Source organism: Hyalella azteca, unplaced genomic scaffold (genome assembly GCF_000764305.2).
Source record: "Hyalella azteca isolate HAZT.00-mixed unplaced genomic scaffold, Hazt_2.0.2 contig10021, whole genome shotgun sequence".
In the NCBI taxonomy this organism is placed as follows: Eukaryota; Metazoa; Arthropoda; class Malacostraca; order Amphipoda; family Hyalellidae; genus Hyalella; species Hyalella azteca.
Window position 1 is genome coordinate 148606 of NW_025940074.1, and position 18907 is coordinate 167512.

Below are 18907 nucleotides of genomic sequence, written 5' to 3' on the forward strand. Positions count from 1 at the left end.
TTTCGAAATTATTTATTCTGTCAATTGATTCAAGCATTGTCTCCAACTTTACACAAGTGTGCAAAATTTCAGATCAATTGGAGAGGTAGAAGTGCTTAAAATATCGATTATAAGATTTGTAGCAGACAGACAAACAAACAAACAAACAAGAAGTGAAGTTAAAGAGAAGTGTTGTAAAAATAATGCAGATGACGATCTTGAAATTTCCGGACACAATCAGTACTGGAATTTTTCCTTTTAAGATTTGGAAAAATATGAAAGATAGCTAGTAACTAAATTAAAATACGCAGTTTATCCACATAAAAAATAATAAATAAATACGTTGCTTGTTCGGTCGTTGGGTGCTTCACTAGAGAAGACTTTTCCATTGGACAATATTGTAGCTGGTGGTAACCATAAACATCGACAAGAGGAACGACTGAAGTTTAAAGACGTCAGAGCAAGCGTTATCAACGGGTGGTGGCGGCTATATAACTCCAGCAGCGTCCCTGATGACTCCAAAGCGTCGTAGAAACTCGTCTCGACGAAGATCATTCAACTTCGAAGATTACTATCGCCAAGAATTTCTAAAAAATCAATTCGCACCCTCACAATGGTAAGCGATAGTGTTCCGTATAAGGAGTTATTTCAATTTGCACCGTCTATTTTTCGAAAATCATGTTTGTGTCTTTTTGATAATTATACAAATAGAAAATAATATAGCAATGTTTATTATGAGTGCTACGACCACTCTTTTCGGCTTCTATCTCGGTCTTTAAGCCTACTGTAGCATTGACTGTGTTGTTACTGCAGTATTTATCAACTGAGTCTATTGGCCTCCACAAGTCTGGCTTCAGTACCTGCATGCTATAACTCTGTACTTGAGAAATGATATCGGACGTGACGCAGCCTCATGCAATTTCTTAATACAGTCCAACTATCAAGACATTTGCAGCGGCCACTGCTTTACATTGTTTAATTTTAACGCTTGAATTAACCTTGCTTGCATAGTCCTTGGCCTTAATTGTGCGAAGTTGCGAACAGTCAAAACTGGTCCAATTCGGCTATTCCAATTTCTTATGATTTTTAGAAAGGTTCTTGACATATCAGTAATGTTTAGACACTTTATCTGTCCTGATTACCTGGTCGCTTCTTTGATTTAAAACAAAACTGCAGCAAAATATTTTTCAGGTCATGTCTAGAACTGTCATGTTGAGGAATGTTACGGTCACAATTGACGGTTTTGGGTTCATGTTCATTCGATAGATCACACACACGAATGTCTTGTTCGATTCAGCCGAGTTTTCAGAATAAGCAATGCTTTGAAGAATTCCGGTAATTTCGAAAGCATAATTGGAAGTTCTTGAGAATTAACCCATGAGCTGCTCCTCCAAGAGTTAAATTCAAACTCATTTGATCTTTTAATCTCTGAAGAATGAGTACAAATATTTATGTTTCAGTATTATTTCAAAGTTTCGGTGAAATGTCCTCGTGTCCTCGTAGGTCGCCCGAGCATCTCTGCTGCTCCTCCTGCTGGCGGTGCATAAAAATCTGGCCTGTGTCACCAGCAAGTACGATGTCTGCCCGAACTTCGTTGACTGCTTTTGTAGTCCTGATGAGAACAGCATCACCACTCCTGGCATTGATGGCGCTCTAGAATCTTGTCTGTCCTTCCTACACGAAAATAAGCTTCTCAGGTTCAAGCAACTGAAGATCCAAATGGCCAATAAAAACCTGAGTTTGACCGAAAACTCACTTAAGGATATTCAGTTCGACGAGGTCTTCGTTTACGAGGCAAACATCATTGAATTCAATGAGAACTTTTTGGGTGCTTCCCGAGAAACAGTCCAGAATGTCAGTATCCTCGGCAGCAAACTCGAAGTTTTTCCAAAGATCAATTCGAGTTCACTGGTGCGTTTTGTGACTACGGAGACCAGTCTTGTGGACATCCCCGGTGACGCCTTCCAGCTCACTCCACAACTGAAGGTCGGTGGCCAGTGTGTCAGTTCGTAGTTGATACAAAGATATTGGCAGGGCCTACATGTTAAATTTTGTAATTTATATAGGTACGTTATTATTTCATTTTAGGAGTAAATCTGAGTTTAGTAGATGTGTCGGTTGAATCTCGCAAAAAATTTTCCTGCTTTTGAAAAGTAACAATAGACGTAAAAAATTATTTTTTTATGGCGAATACGTACGAAGGGGACTCAATAGATATAACAAACCTGAATAAGTAACGCTGTCGCTACTGCATATGACATTGGTAACTTAATCGGTCATTCAATTATTTTCAATTATCTCCTCAATTCTCTAAAGGAAATCAAGATAATTAGAACTCAGCCCAAGCTGACTATCAACTCTGGGGCGTTGGAGCCACTCACTCACCTGGAGACGTTCACCCTATATGGGGTCCAGGCGCTCCATCTCGCCAAAAACGCCGCCAAAATTTCTTCTCCAGCCTTCAAGCTCTTCGATACCCGGAGCACTCTGAGCGCTGAATCTGGTGCCTTCTCAGGTACCGAAGATTTGGAACGATATCATCCTTGACGTATATCATTATCTTCAGGGAATGTATATGCATATGATGTTAGAAAATATTAAAGCAATTTCTTCATGGGTCATTCTCTAAACTTACAGTCATTCCAGAAACTAGTCTTTGAACGTATATCCTCTCTAAAATAATTGGCTCACACAATCTAAGCCGTTGATGAGATCACGTAGATAATGACTGAAGTGGGCCGAATTGAGGGCTCAGTCGTGCACCACAATTTTGAATGCCAATTAGCCCTGAATGGAAAGCCTAGCAAAAGTATCTTTCAATAGGGCCGCCGCCAATCAACAACGGATAGAAACTGCCGTCAGTAACCAGCCCATAATATCAATTTAATGAATTGTGTGAACGTTCCAGCGCGTTTTTCTGATTGGTGTAAAATATTTCAAATTTTGGCGGACTATAGTGGGTGATACCATTTCCGTTTTTTTTTGCTGAAGGCTTGTTGAAATGTTGTTGAAGGCACAAGCTCTGGCCTGTGTGGCTTGCAGCCGAATACGTGACAGACCTACAGACTACAATTGTTGGAAGATGCGTTACTGCAGGAAGGGATCTTGTCAGTCCATGCGGCGCTGGGCAGTGTTGATTCCCAACAGGCAACCCATTGAAGTCATTGTTGTCATACTTGCAAGAATCGTCAATAGTTCAACATCGATTAAACTTACGAAACTGACTTTTAAGCCATCAAAAGTGAGCAAGCCTCTACATACATTCAGTCAAATGCCAGTCGGAAGATGAGGAAATGAAATGAATATACTTATAGTATTTATTTATTATATATGACAATTTGTACTCATTTATTTGAGCTGCATTCATTGTTTTGGATAACTCGCGAGTTATTCTTGCTTTTGCAAAGGATTTACAAACGGAAGTGCGCTGATCATGGTGAGCTACGAAGGGCTGTGGAGCCGCGACATCTTCTACGATCTGCTTTCCGCCGGCACAACGATCCGCACGCTCGGCGGTGAGTAAAAAATCTTAGCCGATTTTTCAATCCAGCGCAAAGCAAACAAATTAACTGATCATTGTCTCCAGGTCAAACCCGTCGTAAAAATTTTGAGTGCTTCTTTAAATTTGATTTCTTGAATTATTACTTTGAGTTGTCATAGGTGTTGCCTAAGAGCTAAAGGTGACATATCGGGAGTGAATATTTTATTTTCCAAGAAAATGACATATGTGGATAATTTTTGTCAACCCCATTTAAATAAATAGTCAGCACTACAGAAACAATTCACTCTTCGTTCTCATCACAGCTCAACCTTGTGACTGTGACATCGCCTGGATCAGGTATAGCAGCTTCCTCCCTCAAGTGGAAGGTGTCCGTTGCAACAGTTTTTACCAACCTATCTCACTGGCGGCGAGGGCGAATAGCTTCCAGGATTGCACCATCAGAGACCTCGACCAGAGCATGCTTCAGAACTGCTACTGAATAACTTGCCTCGTGCATACTCGTGTTATTTTTTGCTTAAAACAATCGAGTTATTCTAAGTCCTCTTCAGTGTGAATATATTTTCTTTTGATTTGGTCATTAGCAATCATTTTCTTTTGATTTGGTCATTAGCAATCCCTGAAAGCCAACGTTACTGATAGTATATAGAATTAATCGTATGCCTTCCACCGCTGGAAAATCTAGAACAACGGCCTTATTGGCGACGACGACGAAGTAGCTTTTGATAGGGAGCATTTCAGAGACGCCGAATGAAAATTTCAATTATGAAATTTTTTCATAATTGAATACTCCAAGTGGTTGTGCTGGCATTGGCTCGAGGCGCACTTGAACAAATGGCGAGCATGCAATGCAGACGCAGGGAACCAAAACGTACGGTGTAGTTATTTAAGTGGCAGCGTTTGGTTACCTATCTTTAGAATTTTTATCTAAACATTTCGTGTAAGAGTTACGCTTTCGTTTAATGATTATGTTGGCTATAAAGGCTTAAGCTCCATTTTGCATTTTCGTTTTGCTTATTGTTATTCCTTCTTTGTAATTAATAAAGTAACTGTTAACTCCTTATTTTTTATTATTTCCTTGTACGTACATTTAGATGAATAACAACAGACTCCTGCGTTTCGGAACGATTTCCTCGAAATGAACTGGCAGCACTGGACGGGATGAGAAATGTCCCAAAGCAAATTACAGGACAAAGGAAGAAATGTCTCAGAATAAAGCTATCAATCCGGACAGAAATTGTGTTCTAAAATTAAAAACGTATATCCCGGATATAATGGAACTCTATCAGACTGCAATATATAAAACGAGATGTAACGTGGTAATACAAGACATTATATTATACTACGACACAGAATGTAAAATTCCATTACTAGACGTGATAAAGGATTCTGAACGCGCTGTTAGAAGATCAGCAAGAGAGTAAACGCCTGATCTTGAATGAACTGTTGGGCAGACTCTGCGACATTTGGCTGTCATAACAACTTGGCTGCTACGTTAGTGGGTAGACTTGGCGTTGTAGGGCAAGCAGAATAATATGTCTCTTTCTCTGATATCGTATTGCATCTGATTCACTGAAATTATCGCATCTAACGAGGAAAGTACGAGTTCAGGGTGGGTTCCAAATTTCGTGATGGCATCAACGAAACATTGAAAAGCAGTATAGCGAATTCGTTTAGAATATATAAATAGATCATATATAGTTTTATAGGAAAATGGCTAGGAGAGCATAAAATCATGCGCATGATATAGTGGCAACTGGACTGACAGCTTGCATCTCGACAAAAAGTCCAAGCAGCAAGTAGAACGCTGATGGAGATGACTATGTCGACAAACTCCACACACGAACTAGGAGTAGTACTGAAGTATAACGAAATATGAAGTGTATAACGCCTGAAATGAAGTATAGCGTCTCGAAACATTACATAAACACAGATTACCATAAGAACTTCCAGATCAAGTTAAACTGGCAGCACCATACATTCGTTTTTACATTTTACAAAGCATAATTGCAACTTTAAGGAACTAAAGAGATATACTGTGTACTGTTGACAACGGATGATGATAACGTAATGAGCTAATCGCTTTTTCATCACTGTGAAGAGTGGAAAGCCCAAAAGTCAAAGATTTTGTGGATGATTGATGGGCTCCAAGTGAAGGTTTGTTGAAACTTCACTCATTTGGTTAAGGATATTCAGAGAATTGCACGTTGTAACGTGTTTATTTCCTAGCTCTCATGTACACTTTTTATACATCTTCTACACCTGGGGTATGCCTGTCATGCACAAATTTCCTTGGGTCTATTTAGTTGACTTACTTTAACTGAAGTTTAGTTTGGTGCTGGCTGTCGAGTACGGAATAGGTCATATTGGGAACGTTTGTTTTAATTTTTAGCATTCATCTGACCTTGTATCACTGATTTTAATTCATGCCCTTGCTAATCAAGGCCCTTTCATGCCCTTTTTGCTGGTGCTAAAATTCTACAAAGCGCAACACAGAGCTGTAGCTGTCGTGTGATTTGGTTGTTGTTGTTGTTGTTGTTGCCCCGCGCCCGATTCCGGCGTCATTGATCCAGCCGTGGCTGGAGCCAACGCACGACCGCAGCTGGGTCCCTCCAAAGGTCTATAGTGCTGAGTGGAGTTGGATTGTTGGGGCAGTTGAAGAGGTGGGGCACATCATCCGGGGAGAGGTGGCAGTAGTTGCATAGGTTATTGATGTTGTTATGAATTCTGCTTTTGTAGCTGTTCAGAAGTATGCAATGGCCGGAACGAAGCTGTGCCAGCGTTCGTCTTGCGGATCTTTGAAGTGTTTGTTCAGATTTATCTATAGCCGGGAGTGGAGGAGGCCAGCCGTTGAGCAGAACTTGTGGGTGGTACGAGTCGATGGCAGCTCGGGCAGCGTTGGAATGGAGAGTGCTGCTAGCTGCTTTGAGGGTGGCACTGTTAATAGTGGCTGGAAGTGAAGGTTGAACGGCATTTATGTATTTGGTGAAAAGAGTATCTTTGATGTTGCGGGGTTGGGGGTGCAGTCTTGTGATTTGGTGGCAGGCGTGTTGAGGGAGGTGGCTCCGCAGAAGGTACTGGGCTGAGAGGAGGTCCGTATGCTGTTGAACAGTGAGCATTTGACATTCGGAGTGAAGATGTTGTTCGGCAGTTGTGTTGTGGCAACCGGTTATGGTTCTCAGAGCAGAATTTTGAACTGTTTGGAGGCTGTCTCTTATACACATCTAGATGTGTATAAGAGACAGNCGGGCAGACGGGCCCTGGGTGCCCGGACGGCGGGTGGGGGAGAGGGAGGAAGAGGCCTTGGGCAATTGTTGCAAAGGTAGTAGTTGTTAACTTGCGTTGAGCAGGCGACCATGTGGTACCATTTGTAGCATGTCCGGCAGCGTATGGAATATTGCGTTTTGTTTATGGTTTTGTTACAAACTGCGCAAATCCAGATTCGAGGCCCAGGGTTGGGATTTATTCCGGCCATTAAAAGAAGGATCCGGAGCAGGCTGGCCGGGGGAGACCGCTCCGGTGGAGAAAACCCCGCGCGGCGGGATGGGGCAGGGAGGGGTTTGTGTGTTTTGGTACTAGGCTTTGGGTTCTGGAGTGCTGAACGATGGCAACACCAACATCGCAGACATCGTTTAATATTCCTCATAAATTTGTATCGATATTACATGTTGTTGGCTGCGGTGCGAAAATATTCTGTTTCATAACAGGATCGTCAAAAGTTAGTGTTGATAAGCGATCTTCAATGAAGAAGTCCCTAAGTCGCGACTACTACTCCATAATCACAGCAGTCATTAACGTAAGGCATAAATTTTTATAAAATGCCACATTTGAATGCGAAGAATTATTGTACCTGATACTGGTTAATGGGCCACACCATCTCGAGTACAAGATTTTTGCAGTTAAGTGATCGCATTTGACACCTTGACTCTAGCCAGAACGCCTTGCTTATGAGCGAGCATATGGTTAAGCATTGGCCGAATATCTTTGAGCAGCGTGTCCTTGGTGTAAATAACGGTGTTCCAGCTTGCTCTGCGGCTTATGGCTCCGAGTGCCTGGTGAAGTTATTGCATGCTGAGGCTAGGTGTAGGCTCCAGAGGTTATTTAAGCGTTAAATTTGTGTCCCACGACTGCCATCCTGTATTCCGATGCGCCTGGCACACAATTTAACAAATGAAATTTGGACGCACCAATGATTTTTCTACAATTGAATATTTTACGTGCGCCTAACTAGCGCATATCTAACGTACCTATAACAATCTGTGTGCAGGCACCGCAATGCTTCTTTATTTAAAATATATGTACATTTTACCTGTCATATATGGTAGCTGACATAAATGTTCAAATCTAAGGTTGTTGAATGTAAAAAATTGAGGGCCCGTGTGTGAGGGAGGCCTTAAAAGATGTCTTCATGAGTAAAATGAGTAAAGGAAGAGCGCTTTTGAAATAACCTAGCCTTTTCTGGCTTAGTTACGGTGTCAAGAGCGAGCTCTTGGCTTCTAAACATCACGTACTCGAGGTTAGACACTTAAACAAGTATTAAAATACAATAATTTTTCTCATTTAAATGAGGCATTATATAATAATTTGCGCACCTTGCACAATTATGATAATGATAATACATATGTTGATGGCAGTTTGTACAATTGTCGCACAAAATACCATCCTTTAAGAACTTTTTGTCCATTTATTATCTCTGAAGAAACTGTGCTTGAGCATGCTAGTCAAATGACATTGTGAGTCGCGTATATAGCACAAACATGTGGTTACCGCAAGAATAAGAATGTTCGTCGTGTTATTCACTTAAATCGAGTGGTTATAGGTAGCGTCGGTTTTCGGGCGAGTCAATGTGAAAGTGCAAATTCATTTGTTTGTGAATAATTTCTAAATTTCATAGGGTCGCAATGGTCATAAAGCATGCAGTGTATTCGCTTTGAACAATTCTGGAAAAGTTCGAAAGCAGATAAACATGTCTAAATTGGATTTGCTATACTGCAAGCATGTACCAAATGGCTCTAGTCGCACTTTCTCTCCGCCAAGTGATGTGTAACTACACTGTGACGGAAAATTTTTTGTGTGCATCCGCAATTTCGACTGAAATAATTTCAATTAAGGTCATCGTATGAATTCATTTTGAGGGTCCTAACGCATGAAAAGTCGAACCCGTTACTAGGTACTTAACAAAGCTGGTGTTGGAAATTCGAAAAAAAGATATTACAGTTCTTAGAAGACTTGCTTTCAAGTTTTCTCGAATTGCTTGAAGCCCACAACAACCTCGTATCAATAAATTTAGGATGAGTTGAGAAAATAGGAAAAATAAACTACACTGGATTAATTAAAATGCCAAATGGCAGAGAACGGAGACATAAAATAATTATGGTTATATCATAAAGAATGAATTTTCATGCGGACCCTGAGACGATATCAAGTCGTGTGCGCATGAGGTGTCAAGATTTCGGGCGTCACTCACTTTTCCCTTGAAGAGGCTGCACAATAAAACGGCGGCTACCTGGAAGCAACTTATTGGCAAGAACATAATTGCATGCATTAGATATAACAGCGCTATTGTTAAACAATAACTTCGGCAAATACAGTATGCTTATTATGTCATGTTAATCTTCGAAAAGCGAAGAGTAGGCAGTTTTCGGTGCGTGAGTTTTGCTAGACCGAAGCAGCCACGGTTCAAAAACATCAATAACGGGGCTAAAGAATTAACCTAATTTATGCATTTTATTTTTTAACGTTTAAGGCGACAAACTGTTCGGCTCCGTCTATGTAACGACTAACGAGTGCACCAATCGTCGCAGTTACCCAACAGCAATACCACGACCGAATATGGTGTTGAGGACCTGACGGCGTAGATAAGACTAAAATAACAGTCGACGTGAGCATCACCATGGACAATTGGACATGTCTAAAATACGTTCTATTACGTCTACTGCATCAGAGCTCTAAATATTTATATGAACAATGCATTTACATAATAACTTGGCTTCAAAGGGATACGGTAACTTTGGACAACTGAAAATCCGAAGCACCTTCTGCGCGATACTCTCGGCCATTTAAGTGTGACTTTCATATCTTTCCTTTCTTCCAGTACTGTGGTCAACAGAAGTCGATGCTTGGAGTAAAGTTGACAAAATCTTCTAACGTCATAAATTTTCCCAATAAATTTAAACAGTTTTAAAATACAACATGAGCAATGAATACACCCTTCACTCACTGATAAAGACGAAAATTTCACCTCAGAAGGCTGCTTAACCTGCTTTCCTAGTTTCTCACGTTTACGGTACCATGACGTTTAGGTAAACTTTCAGTCTTCATAGCTCAATTGGGATGAATTTATTTTAGTTGTCCAACAGATATGACACAATAACTTACATCGGATTCTTCGCTTGATAGGGAAGAAACAGACTCCATGCACAAGTTCCATGCTCCAGACTCCATGCTCCATTCATCACACTCCATGCACAAGTCTGTATCATTTCTGCTCTATATCATCAATTACGAACGATTGGAAGACGGAGAACTGACGAGCCTTATACAGACGCTGACCGAGAGCCATTCGTTCTGTCCCACGACGGCATATAAGGTAATGTTGGCATGAATTTTTAACACGGGACATGCGAGTTTGCCTTTGATTGTCAGGAGCAATTGTATCGCACTAATTGGAATCCAAGCAGGGTGAAAAACGAAGAATCGAAAAAGACTCCTAAAAACCTCAAATAAACTGTTTCACCCCGTTAAATGAATATAAATATATCATTTAGTCAGTATATAATTTACTTAGTTCCTAGACTGATAATTTCCATAAACCTATTAGCATTAACTTCTTCCCTAAGATTTATGGCAATACGAAAAAAATAAGAGATCACCTTATGTTATTCCTTCATTTATTGATTCGGCCTGTTGAAGATTGCTCCTAACTGAAATAAAACACTCTTTTCCTCAACAAGAAAAATACAAAAGAATAATGTTGGCGGTTCGATCGTTGGTTGATTCACTCGAAAATATTTTTACATTGTACACTATTTTTCCTGGTAGTAATAAAAACATCGACAAGAGGAGCGACTGAAGTTCAAAGACGTCATGCAGAGTTAGCGTTATCAGTGGATAATGGCGGGGCTATATAACTCCAGCAGTGCTCCTCATGGTTGAGAGCGTCGTAGTAACTCGAGTCTCGTCGAAGATCATCCACCTTGGAAGTTTTCTGTCGTTAAATACTTCCCCAAAAATCAGTTCGCATCTCCACAATGGTAAGCGATTGTTTTCCTCTAGAGGTGTTTTTTTTTTCAATTTGCACACTCTATTCTTAACGATTATGTTTGTCATTAATTTTGTGATATAGAAATGATTTATTATGGTATAGCAATTTTTCCTACTACTGCGTAGATAATGCTTATAGGCTTCCTTCTTAGTGTTTAGCTTCGGCGAAAACTTTTTGCACCTCCACAAGTCAGGTATTAAGGACTCGCATACCCGCTGTTTACTGTGTTCTTAAAACAGCAGAATCAGCCACATGCAAGTTTTAAATGCAGCCCAACTACTAAAATATTTGCTGCAATCACTAGAGATCCTTACTAGTGTGAACAGTCAAAACCTCGTACTTGGAATTCGACTGGTCTCATTCCCTCCATGATTTTTCAAATGCTTTTAGAATGCTGGTAATGGACACTCTATCTATATCATAATTTAAAGTTAGCTTCGTTGTTTTAAACATTAATTGCGTGAGTTCGAGCAATAATATTTTCCAGGTTGTGTCGAGAACTTTCAACTACAAAAATACTACTGTAACGATTCACAGTTTTGTGTTTAGGTACATTTAAGGCATGACACGCACAAATAAGTCATGTCTCGATAAATTTAGCCAAGTTCTCAGAAAAATTAACGCCAGTTACTTCTGACATTTCCAAAGCATAATTGTAAATTATAATTAATCAACTGCACTGCTTCACCAATAACTGAATCTATGCTTATAGGGCTTGTTGATCATTGCGAGAGTAAAAATATTTGTTTTAGTATTATATTGAAGTCTCAGCGAAATAACGTCGCTCGCATTCTCCTAGTTCGCCCGAGCATCTCTGCTGCTTCTCCTGCTCGCGGTGAGTCAAAGTCCAGCCAGTGCCAGCGACTACGACGTCTGCCCGAACTTTGTCGACTGCTTTTGTAGTCCTGATGAGAACAGCATCACCACTCCTAGCAAAGAGGGCGCCCTAGAATCTTGTCTGTCTTTCCTACACCAAAAGAAACTTCTCAGGTTCAAGCAACTGAACATCCTAATGGCCAATAAAGACCTAAGTTTAACTGAAAACTTACTAATGGATATTCAGTTCGACGACGTCTCCGTATACGAGGCAAACATCATTGAATTTGATGAAAACTTTTTGGGTGCTTCCCGAGAAACGGTCCAAGATATCAATATCCTCGGCAGCAACCTCGAAGTTTTTCCAAAGATCAATTCGAGTTCACTTGTGCGTTTGCTGACTCAAGATACCAGTCTTCTGGACATCCCCGGTGACGCCTTCCAGCTCACTCCACAAGTGAAGGTCGGTAGGCCAGTGTGTCAGTTCGTAGTTGATACAAAGATATTGGCAGGGCCTACATGTTAAATTTAGTAATTTATGTTTTTATATACGTTATTATGCAATTTTAGGAGTGACTCCGAGTTTAGTAAATGTGTCGGTTGAATCTCGCAAAAAGTTTCCTGTTTTTGGTAACAATAGACGTAAAAAATCAGTTTATTTTTTCATGGTGAACACGTACGAAGGGGACTCAACAGACATAGCTAACCAGAATAAGTAAGAAAACAAGTCCTTGTCACACTTGGTACTTTCTGCGAATTTGTTTGATCATTTTTTAGACTCCACTGTCTTTGTCAATAAAAGATCTGTATATTTTTACGGGAGGAAAGTAAAATCTCAACGCTGTCGCTACTTCAAATGACATTGGACGATTGGTAACTTAATCGGTCGTTCAAATATGTTAAATTATTTCCTCGATTCCCTAAAGGAAATAAAGCTAATTGGCACTGAGTCCAAGCTGACCATCAATTCTGGGACGTTGGAGCCACTCACTCACCTGGAGACGTTCTTCCTCCGAGGCGTACAGGCGCTCCATCTCGCCAAAAACGCCGCCAAAATTTCTTCTCCAGCCTTCAAGCTCTTCGATGCCTCGGGCACTCTGAGCGCTGAACCTGGTGCCTTCTCAGGTACCGAAGATTTGGTACTATCTTATCTTTTTACGTATAGTAATCTTTCGATGGAATACATCAGATTTTAAGTAGTTATTTGCCTTCTCTTAACTAATATTGTTATTTTATACAAATAATTGGCTTAGACAATCAGGCACATTTGCGAGGTGTCTCGATGATTGAAGTCACTATTGTTATATAATAAAGCTGCGTTAGATTTAAAAGGAAACAAATTCAGGAAACTGAATTCTAAGCCATCAAAATTGCGAAAGCCTGTATAAAAATCAAAAGCCAAATGTCAATCGCACAATAAGGAAATTAAATGAATTTACTAATGCTGATTCATTGAAACTAAATCTTACTTATTTCTTACGAGCTGCATTCCTTACTTAGGATAACTCACCACTTATTCCTGTCTCTGCACAGGCTTCACAAGTGGAAGTGCTCTGATCATGGAGAAATACGACGGGCTGTGGAGCAGCGACATCTTCTACGATCTGCTCGCTGCCGGCGCTACGATTAGCACGCGTGACGGTGAGAAAATAATCATAGCCGATTATTTTATACTGCGCAAAGTAAATAAATTAACTGATCATTGTCACCAGTTCAATCTCTTTGTAAAAATTGTGAGTGCTTCTTTACATTTTATTTATTTTTATTATTACTTGGAGTCATTGGTGCTGCCAAGAGCTAAAGGTGACATTTCGGGAGTAAATATTTTATTCTCCGACAAAATTATAAATGTGGATAATTTTTGTCAACCCCATTTGAATAAACAGTGAGCACTACAGAAACAATTCACTCTTCGTTCTCCCAACAGCTCAAATTTGTGACTGCGACATCGCCTGGATCAGGTATAGCAGCTTTCGCCCTCAAGTGGAAGGTGTCCGCTGCTCCAGTTCTTACTACCCTGTCTCACTGGCGGCGAAGAGCTTCCCGGCTTGCACCATCGGAGACCTCGACCAGAGCATGCTTCGGAACTGCTACTGAATAAATTGCCTGGTACATACTCGTATTATTATTTACATTAGGAAATCGACTAAGTCTAAGTCCTCTTCAGGGTGTATATATTTTCTTTTGATTAGGCATTAGCAATCATTGGATGGAAGTCCATCGCAAAAACTACATCTAAATGGTGCATGACGACAAAAAAAGTACGTAATATACACAATACACATAGATATTTAATTACTACCATATTTAGTTCGCCTCTTGAAAGTCACAGTTTCTGAAACATATAATTAATCGTATGACTTTCACCGCTGAAAAATCTAAAACGCTTTCCTTATAGGAAAGCGTTTATATTATAGCAAACCTGAGAAATTAAGAAAGCTGCCTTCCGAGGTGAAATTTTCGGCTTTAGTTGATACTGAAGGAAATACGGGCAATTACGACATTGCCCGGACTGTGATCAAAACTGTTCAAAATTACCGCAAACATTCATGACGTTAGCACATTCCCAACTCCATACCAAGCAACTAATTCTACGGTTCTCCGTGGAAATAGGTTCCCCTAGGTTCCCTGGGAAATAACTGCTAGAAATAAGGTTCCCATAAAATATTTTAACTGGCAACCTATTTTCTAGTAGCTATTTAAACGGGAACCTAGAGAAACCTATTTTCTAGCACTTATTTCCAAGGTGCCCCGTGAAAATAACTGCAAGAAAAAAGGTTCCTACGACGTCTGCGTGGGGACCTCATTGAAGTATACAAGTATACTCATGGCTTATACAAGGTCCCAGAAGGATTACTAGAATTTGAAACAAGAACCAACACCACGGGCCACGGCTATAAACTAAAAAAACCGCGTTGGAACACATCCATGCGACAACATTTCTTCTCGCTTCGAGTCACCGACATGTGGACAAGCCTCCCTGATAGCATCGTTGAAGCTCCGAGTATGAACATCTTCAAAAACAGACTAGACGAAGCTATGCAGGAGCATATGTTCAGTCTTAAAATGCCTAGCAAATTACGGACCAGGCAATAAGTCCAGCAGCTATCTCAATCAATCGTCAGCTATGGAAAGATCGGGTTCCAAAGGCCGGATCCCTTGTGAATCAAGTCACGAAAAGTTCAAGAATCGGCAACAGGCCATAGGCCTATTTCTTCAACGCCGACACTTCTATTCTATTCTACTAGAAATAACAGCTACAAAATAGGTCCCCAGTGAAAATAGTCTACGGGAACCTATTTTATTGTATGTATTTACACTGGAAGCCTATTTTCTAGCAACTAACTATCCATGGAAATGGGCATCGACTTCTGCTGACCAGAGGGCTGGAAGAAATGAAAGCTACGAATATTGAATTGTCACTCGAATGGCCGAGATCATATCGCGCAGAAGGATCTACAAATTTTCAGATGGCCATTTAAACAAAAGCTTAATTGTTATCATTTAAAAAATGACATCTTTGAAATCCATCGTTTTAGAAATACTTTGAGCCTTGATGAAGGCGACGTAGACGAATAAATTTGAGATATGTACCTGAAATGCCCAAGTCGAATGTCATTTCCATCTTCCCTGCGCCGTCAGATCGGCAGCGACGGTCCTCAATACTTCCTGGACGTGGTACTGCTGATATCTCACTGCAACAACAATGATGAACACGGTACTTGGGCAGTTGTGAAATTTGTCGCCTTTAACGAGAAAAACTGAAATGCATTATTAAGGTTAATTACTTAGCTACGTTAGTGACGGGCATGAGGTGTGCCTTCTCCAGTCTACAAAACTCACGCAGCTAAAACTGCCTGTTCGGAGTTTATCAATAATTAATATGACAAAATTATCGGACTGTATTTGGCGAGGTTGTCGAACACTCGCGGTACTGTTTTATGCTTGCAAGTATGTTCTTGCCAATAAGTGTCTTCCAAGTAACCGTTGCTTTATTGTTACTGCCTCGTCAAGTGAGTGACTCGCGAATTCTTGACACCTCAAGCGCGCGAAACTTAATTACATCTCGGGGGATCGAATGAAGATTCGTTCTTCGTGGCACAACCATAATATATTTACATCTCCGTTCTTAGGCTCTATTGTATTTCAATTGATCCGACGTTGTTGATTTTTTCTAATTTCTCAGCTCATCCCAAATTTATTTATTTGTTATTGTGAGTTTTATTTTGGAAGACAAAATAATTCGAGGAAACCTGAAGACAAGTCTGCTAAGAATTCTATTTTTTTTATGAATTCTCATCACCAGGTTTGTTGAATGCTCAGCAACAGCTTCGACTTTCCTTGCGTCTGGGGTTCCAATATGAATCCGAAAGATGATCTTAATTGAAATTGTTTCAGTTGTAACTGCGAATACACTTCAAAAATTGACAGTCACTTGGACAGGGCAGTTACACTTGGTGGCGACAAAGTGTAACTAGATCGATTGGGCACATGCTTGAGGTATTGAATATTCACTAGGCAAGATTATCTGTTTTCGACCCTATCCGAACTTATCACGGTAAGCGCAAAGCGATTCCAAGCGATTGTCCAGTAATGGGAAACTACCAACAGCAAGTGACAAGCAACAGCATCTTGCATCAGGTGGCCCAAAGGAGGGCAAATAGACGGAACACGTCCAACGTTACATCCGACGACGACTCGGAGACGGAGGACGACGAAGGCGGCGCATCAGCGTGACCGTGGACTACGACGTCCCAAAACTCATCATAAGGTTTATATATAAGTTGAAAGCTATCGTAAAATTTGTGATTCGAATAAAATTTGCGAAATTATTTATAAATGAATTTGCATTTGATGATTCACCGCGATTCGCATAAGAACAAGCACTATCCTTCACCTAATTTAAGTAAATAGCAGGACGAATAGTGTTATTTTTTTCGGTCACCATATATGCTTGTGCAAGACACGAGTCTCCATGCAATTTGTCGCGCTTGCTCAAGCGCGTGGCACTAGAATAGATTGGGTGTCAATTATTTTAGATAGTTTATACGTTCAAAGTTCAGTTTGGAGAAAACCAGTGAGTTTAGAGAATAACCGATGAGGTAATTGCTATGAAATTATCTAGCATCTTACGCATTCCTGAGAGAGAATAGTATATACCAGTGGTTACCAAAGTGGGTGATATTGCCCCCCTAGGGGCGGCGGTGGAAAGATTTTGGGGGCGGTAAGGAAGAAGAGGGCGTTAGGGTGGGGCGGTAGTCCGAAGTCAATGTCAGAAGTTTGAACGTTTGTTTGACGATTTGTACACAACACGTGCAGCACATGATTCACAGCGATGGTTTTTTCACCCAGATCTGTTTTTTTAACCTCTCCTGGGTTTACGTCTCGGACAAATTAACGGCCGGTCTCACGGCCAATTTCCAAATTCAATGATCAAGGAATATATCTCAAACTAATGAACTTACTCGATGAAACTTGGTACACGTATTCATTGGGACCTAACGATGATGTTTAGCTCGTGAAAATTGTTTGAATTTTGCCATCGTTTGTTTTTGCCACAGTTATATGGCAATACGGGCCGGTATTCACAGTGATCAAGTAATTTCTTCCAAACTACTGAACAGATTCGAACGAAATTTTGAATTTACAGTCCTAACTACCGAACGGTAATGTTTAGCTCGTGAAAATTTTTTCGATTGTGCCTTCGTTCGCGAGTTTTTTTTTTTTATTTCACCTTCATTTGCGATTTAAACAGCAATACGTGCTTAAACTCGCAGTAATCAAGAAATTTTTTCCAAACTACTGAACAGATTTGAACGAAACCTAATATTTATATACCTAACCTCAGCAACGGTGATGTTTACACGTTCCTCATATGTATATCTGTATAACTCGCGAACGAAAGCAAAATAGAAAAATTGTCTTGAGCTAAACATCACCATTGAGAGGTTATGTATTTATATACAAAGTTTCGTTGAAATCTGTTCTGTAGTTTAGAAGAAATTTTTTGATCGCCGCGAATTTAAGTGACATATTAGTATATTACCCGGCGATACGGGCCGAATATAAGGAAGTGTGAAATCAAGAATGACGGTAAAATGAAAAAAACTCGCAAACGAAGGTAAAATCGAAAAAAATGTATAAGCTAAAAATCACCGTTTCGTAGTTAGGAATGTATATTCAAAATTTCGTTCAAATCTGTTCAATAGTTTGGAATAAATTCTTTGATCACTGCGAATTTCGGCCTGTTTCGCAATATACGCGTAACTTACGAATGAAGGTGAAATTAAAAAAAAATGTACGAGCTAAACATCACCGTTAGATTTTGATGAATACGTGTTCCAAGTTTCATAGAGCTGCGTTCATTAGTTTAGGAGATATTACTTGATAATTTAATTTGGAGATAGGTCGTGAGACCGGCCCCAAGGCCGGCCGTAAATTCGCCCGTGACGTCCTAGGTTTCTAGTGCTGAAACAGTTAAATTAGCTGAAAAACATATTGGTTCACTAAATGGGGTTCTATTTGTGAAATACACATTTTGTGTTTAACCTTTATCTTTTAAAATTGCAGCGTACTAAATTTCAAGAAAGAGGCGTAGCCTTATGAATGTGGCAGGGTTGCCAGATGGCCTAAAAAACTGCCAAGTCCGCGAAACTAAAAAGGCCTATAAAGACTTATAACTCAATATATACTAGTATACTACTAGGTATATACTAGGATATACTAGGTTCCGGTGTAAAAATTCCATTTCTTTTTTTGCGGTTTTTAAAATTAAATTATAAAGTACCTCTATAATAAATTTTAGCTGAAAACGTAATTAAAAAAAAACTAAATCGCGGAATTTGTCCGGAAAAAAAGACCTTCTGGCAACCCTGGTCTGTGGGGGGCGCTAGAAATTCACTAGGGAGCCAAAGGGGGCACCAGCCTGAAAAAGTTTGGGAACCACTGATCTAGCTCATTGATGGTCGAGGATATAATGATTAAAGTAAATATTGTTAAGTATGAAAGAAGCGCTGATAGTTTCGAGGTCGATAAAGCTTACGAAACTGAGTTCTATAGGCTTGCATGAAAATTAGAAGTCAAATGCTGTTGTTAAACAAGGAAGACTTGACAATCCAAGCTTCATTCGAACAAGTGTCCATTTACCTGCTACAAGAGTAACTGACATTAAATACTTCCAAATTTATGGAACATTGGGCATCCTGGTGGTCACAAGAAGTGCAGGCCTCAGGAAAGGGAGCATTCAGGCTTGGCCTGGGAGCATCAGTTGATTATGTGGTCTATGGATCTCTACCACACTCTATGGAATGTGCTGTGACACATCTGCGACTTGGCCATGCTTCGGTGAC

At 40.1% G+C, this 18907-nt stretch overlaps 1 protein-coding gene across 3 annotated transcripts; it reads left to right on the plus strand.

Annotated features, from left to right (window-relative positions):
* The first annotated feature begins 482 nt into the window (after positions 1-482).
* On the plus strand, positions 483-13674 carry LOC108674363. 3 transcript variants are annotated; one of them, XM_047882257.1, is made up of 6 exons: positions 483-595; positions 1483-1965; positions 2296-2394; positions 12584-12683; positions 13092-13199; positions 13486-13674. In XM_047882257.1, the coding sequence occupies exons 1-6, from the start codon at positions 593-595 to the stop codon at positions 13653-13655; spliced, it is 963 nt and encodes a 320-aa protein (XP_047738213.1). In that variant the 5' UTR covers positions 483-592; the 3' UTR covers positions 13656-13674. The 3 variants fall into 3 exon arrangements, with proteins under 3 accessions (XP_047738213.1, XP_047738214.1, XP_018017798.1); XM_047882258.1 differs by lacking the exon at positions 2296-2394 and having other exon boundaries at positions 12485-12683; XM_018162309.2 differs by lacking the exons at positions 12584-12683; positions 13092-13199; positions 13486-13674 and adding exons at positions 3387-3494; positions 3784-4539 and having other exon boundaries at positions 484-595; positions 2296-2494.
* Positions 13675-18907: the final 5233 nt, after the last annotated feature.

Coding starts and splice junctions, on each gene's coding strand:
- LOC108674363 (XM_018162309.2), top strand. Junction 2,495..3,386: donor TGAATCTGGTGCCTTCTCAG/GTACCGAAGATT, acceptor GCTTTTGCAAAG/GATTTACAAACGGAAGTGCG. Junction 3,495..3,783: donor AACGATCCGCACGCTCGGCG/GTGAGTAAAAAA, acceptor TTCTCATCACAG/CTCAACCTTGTGACTGTGAC.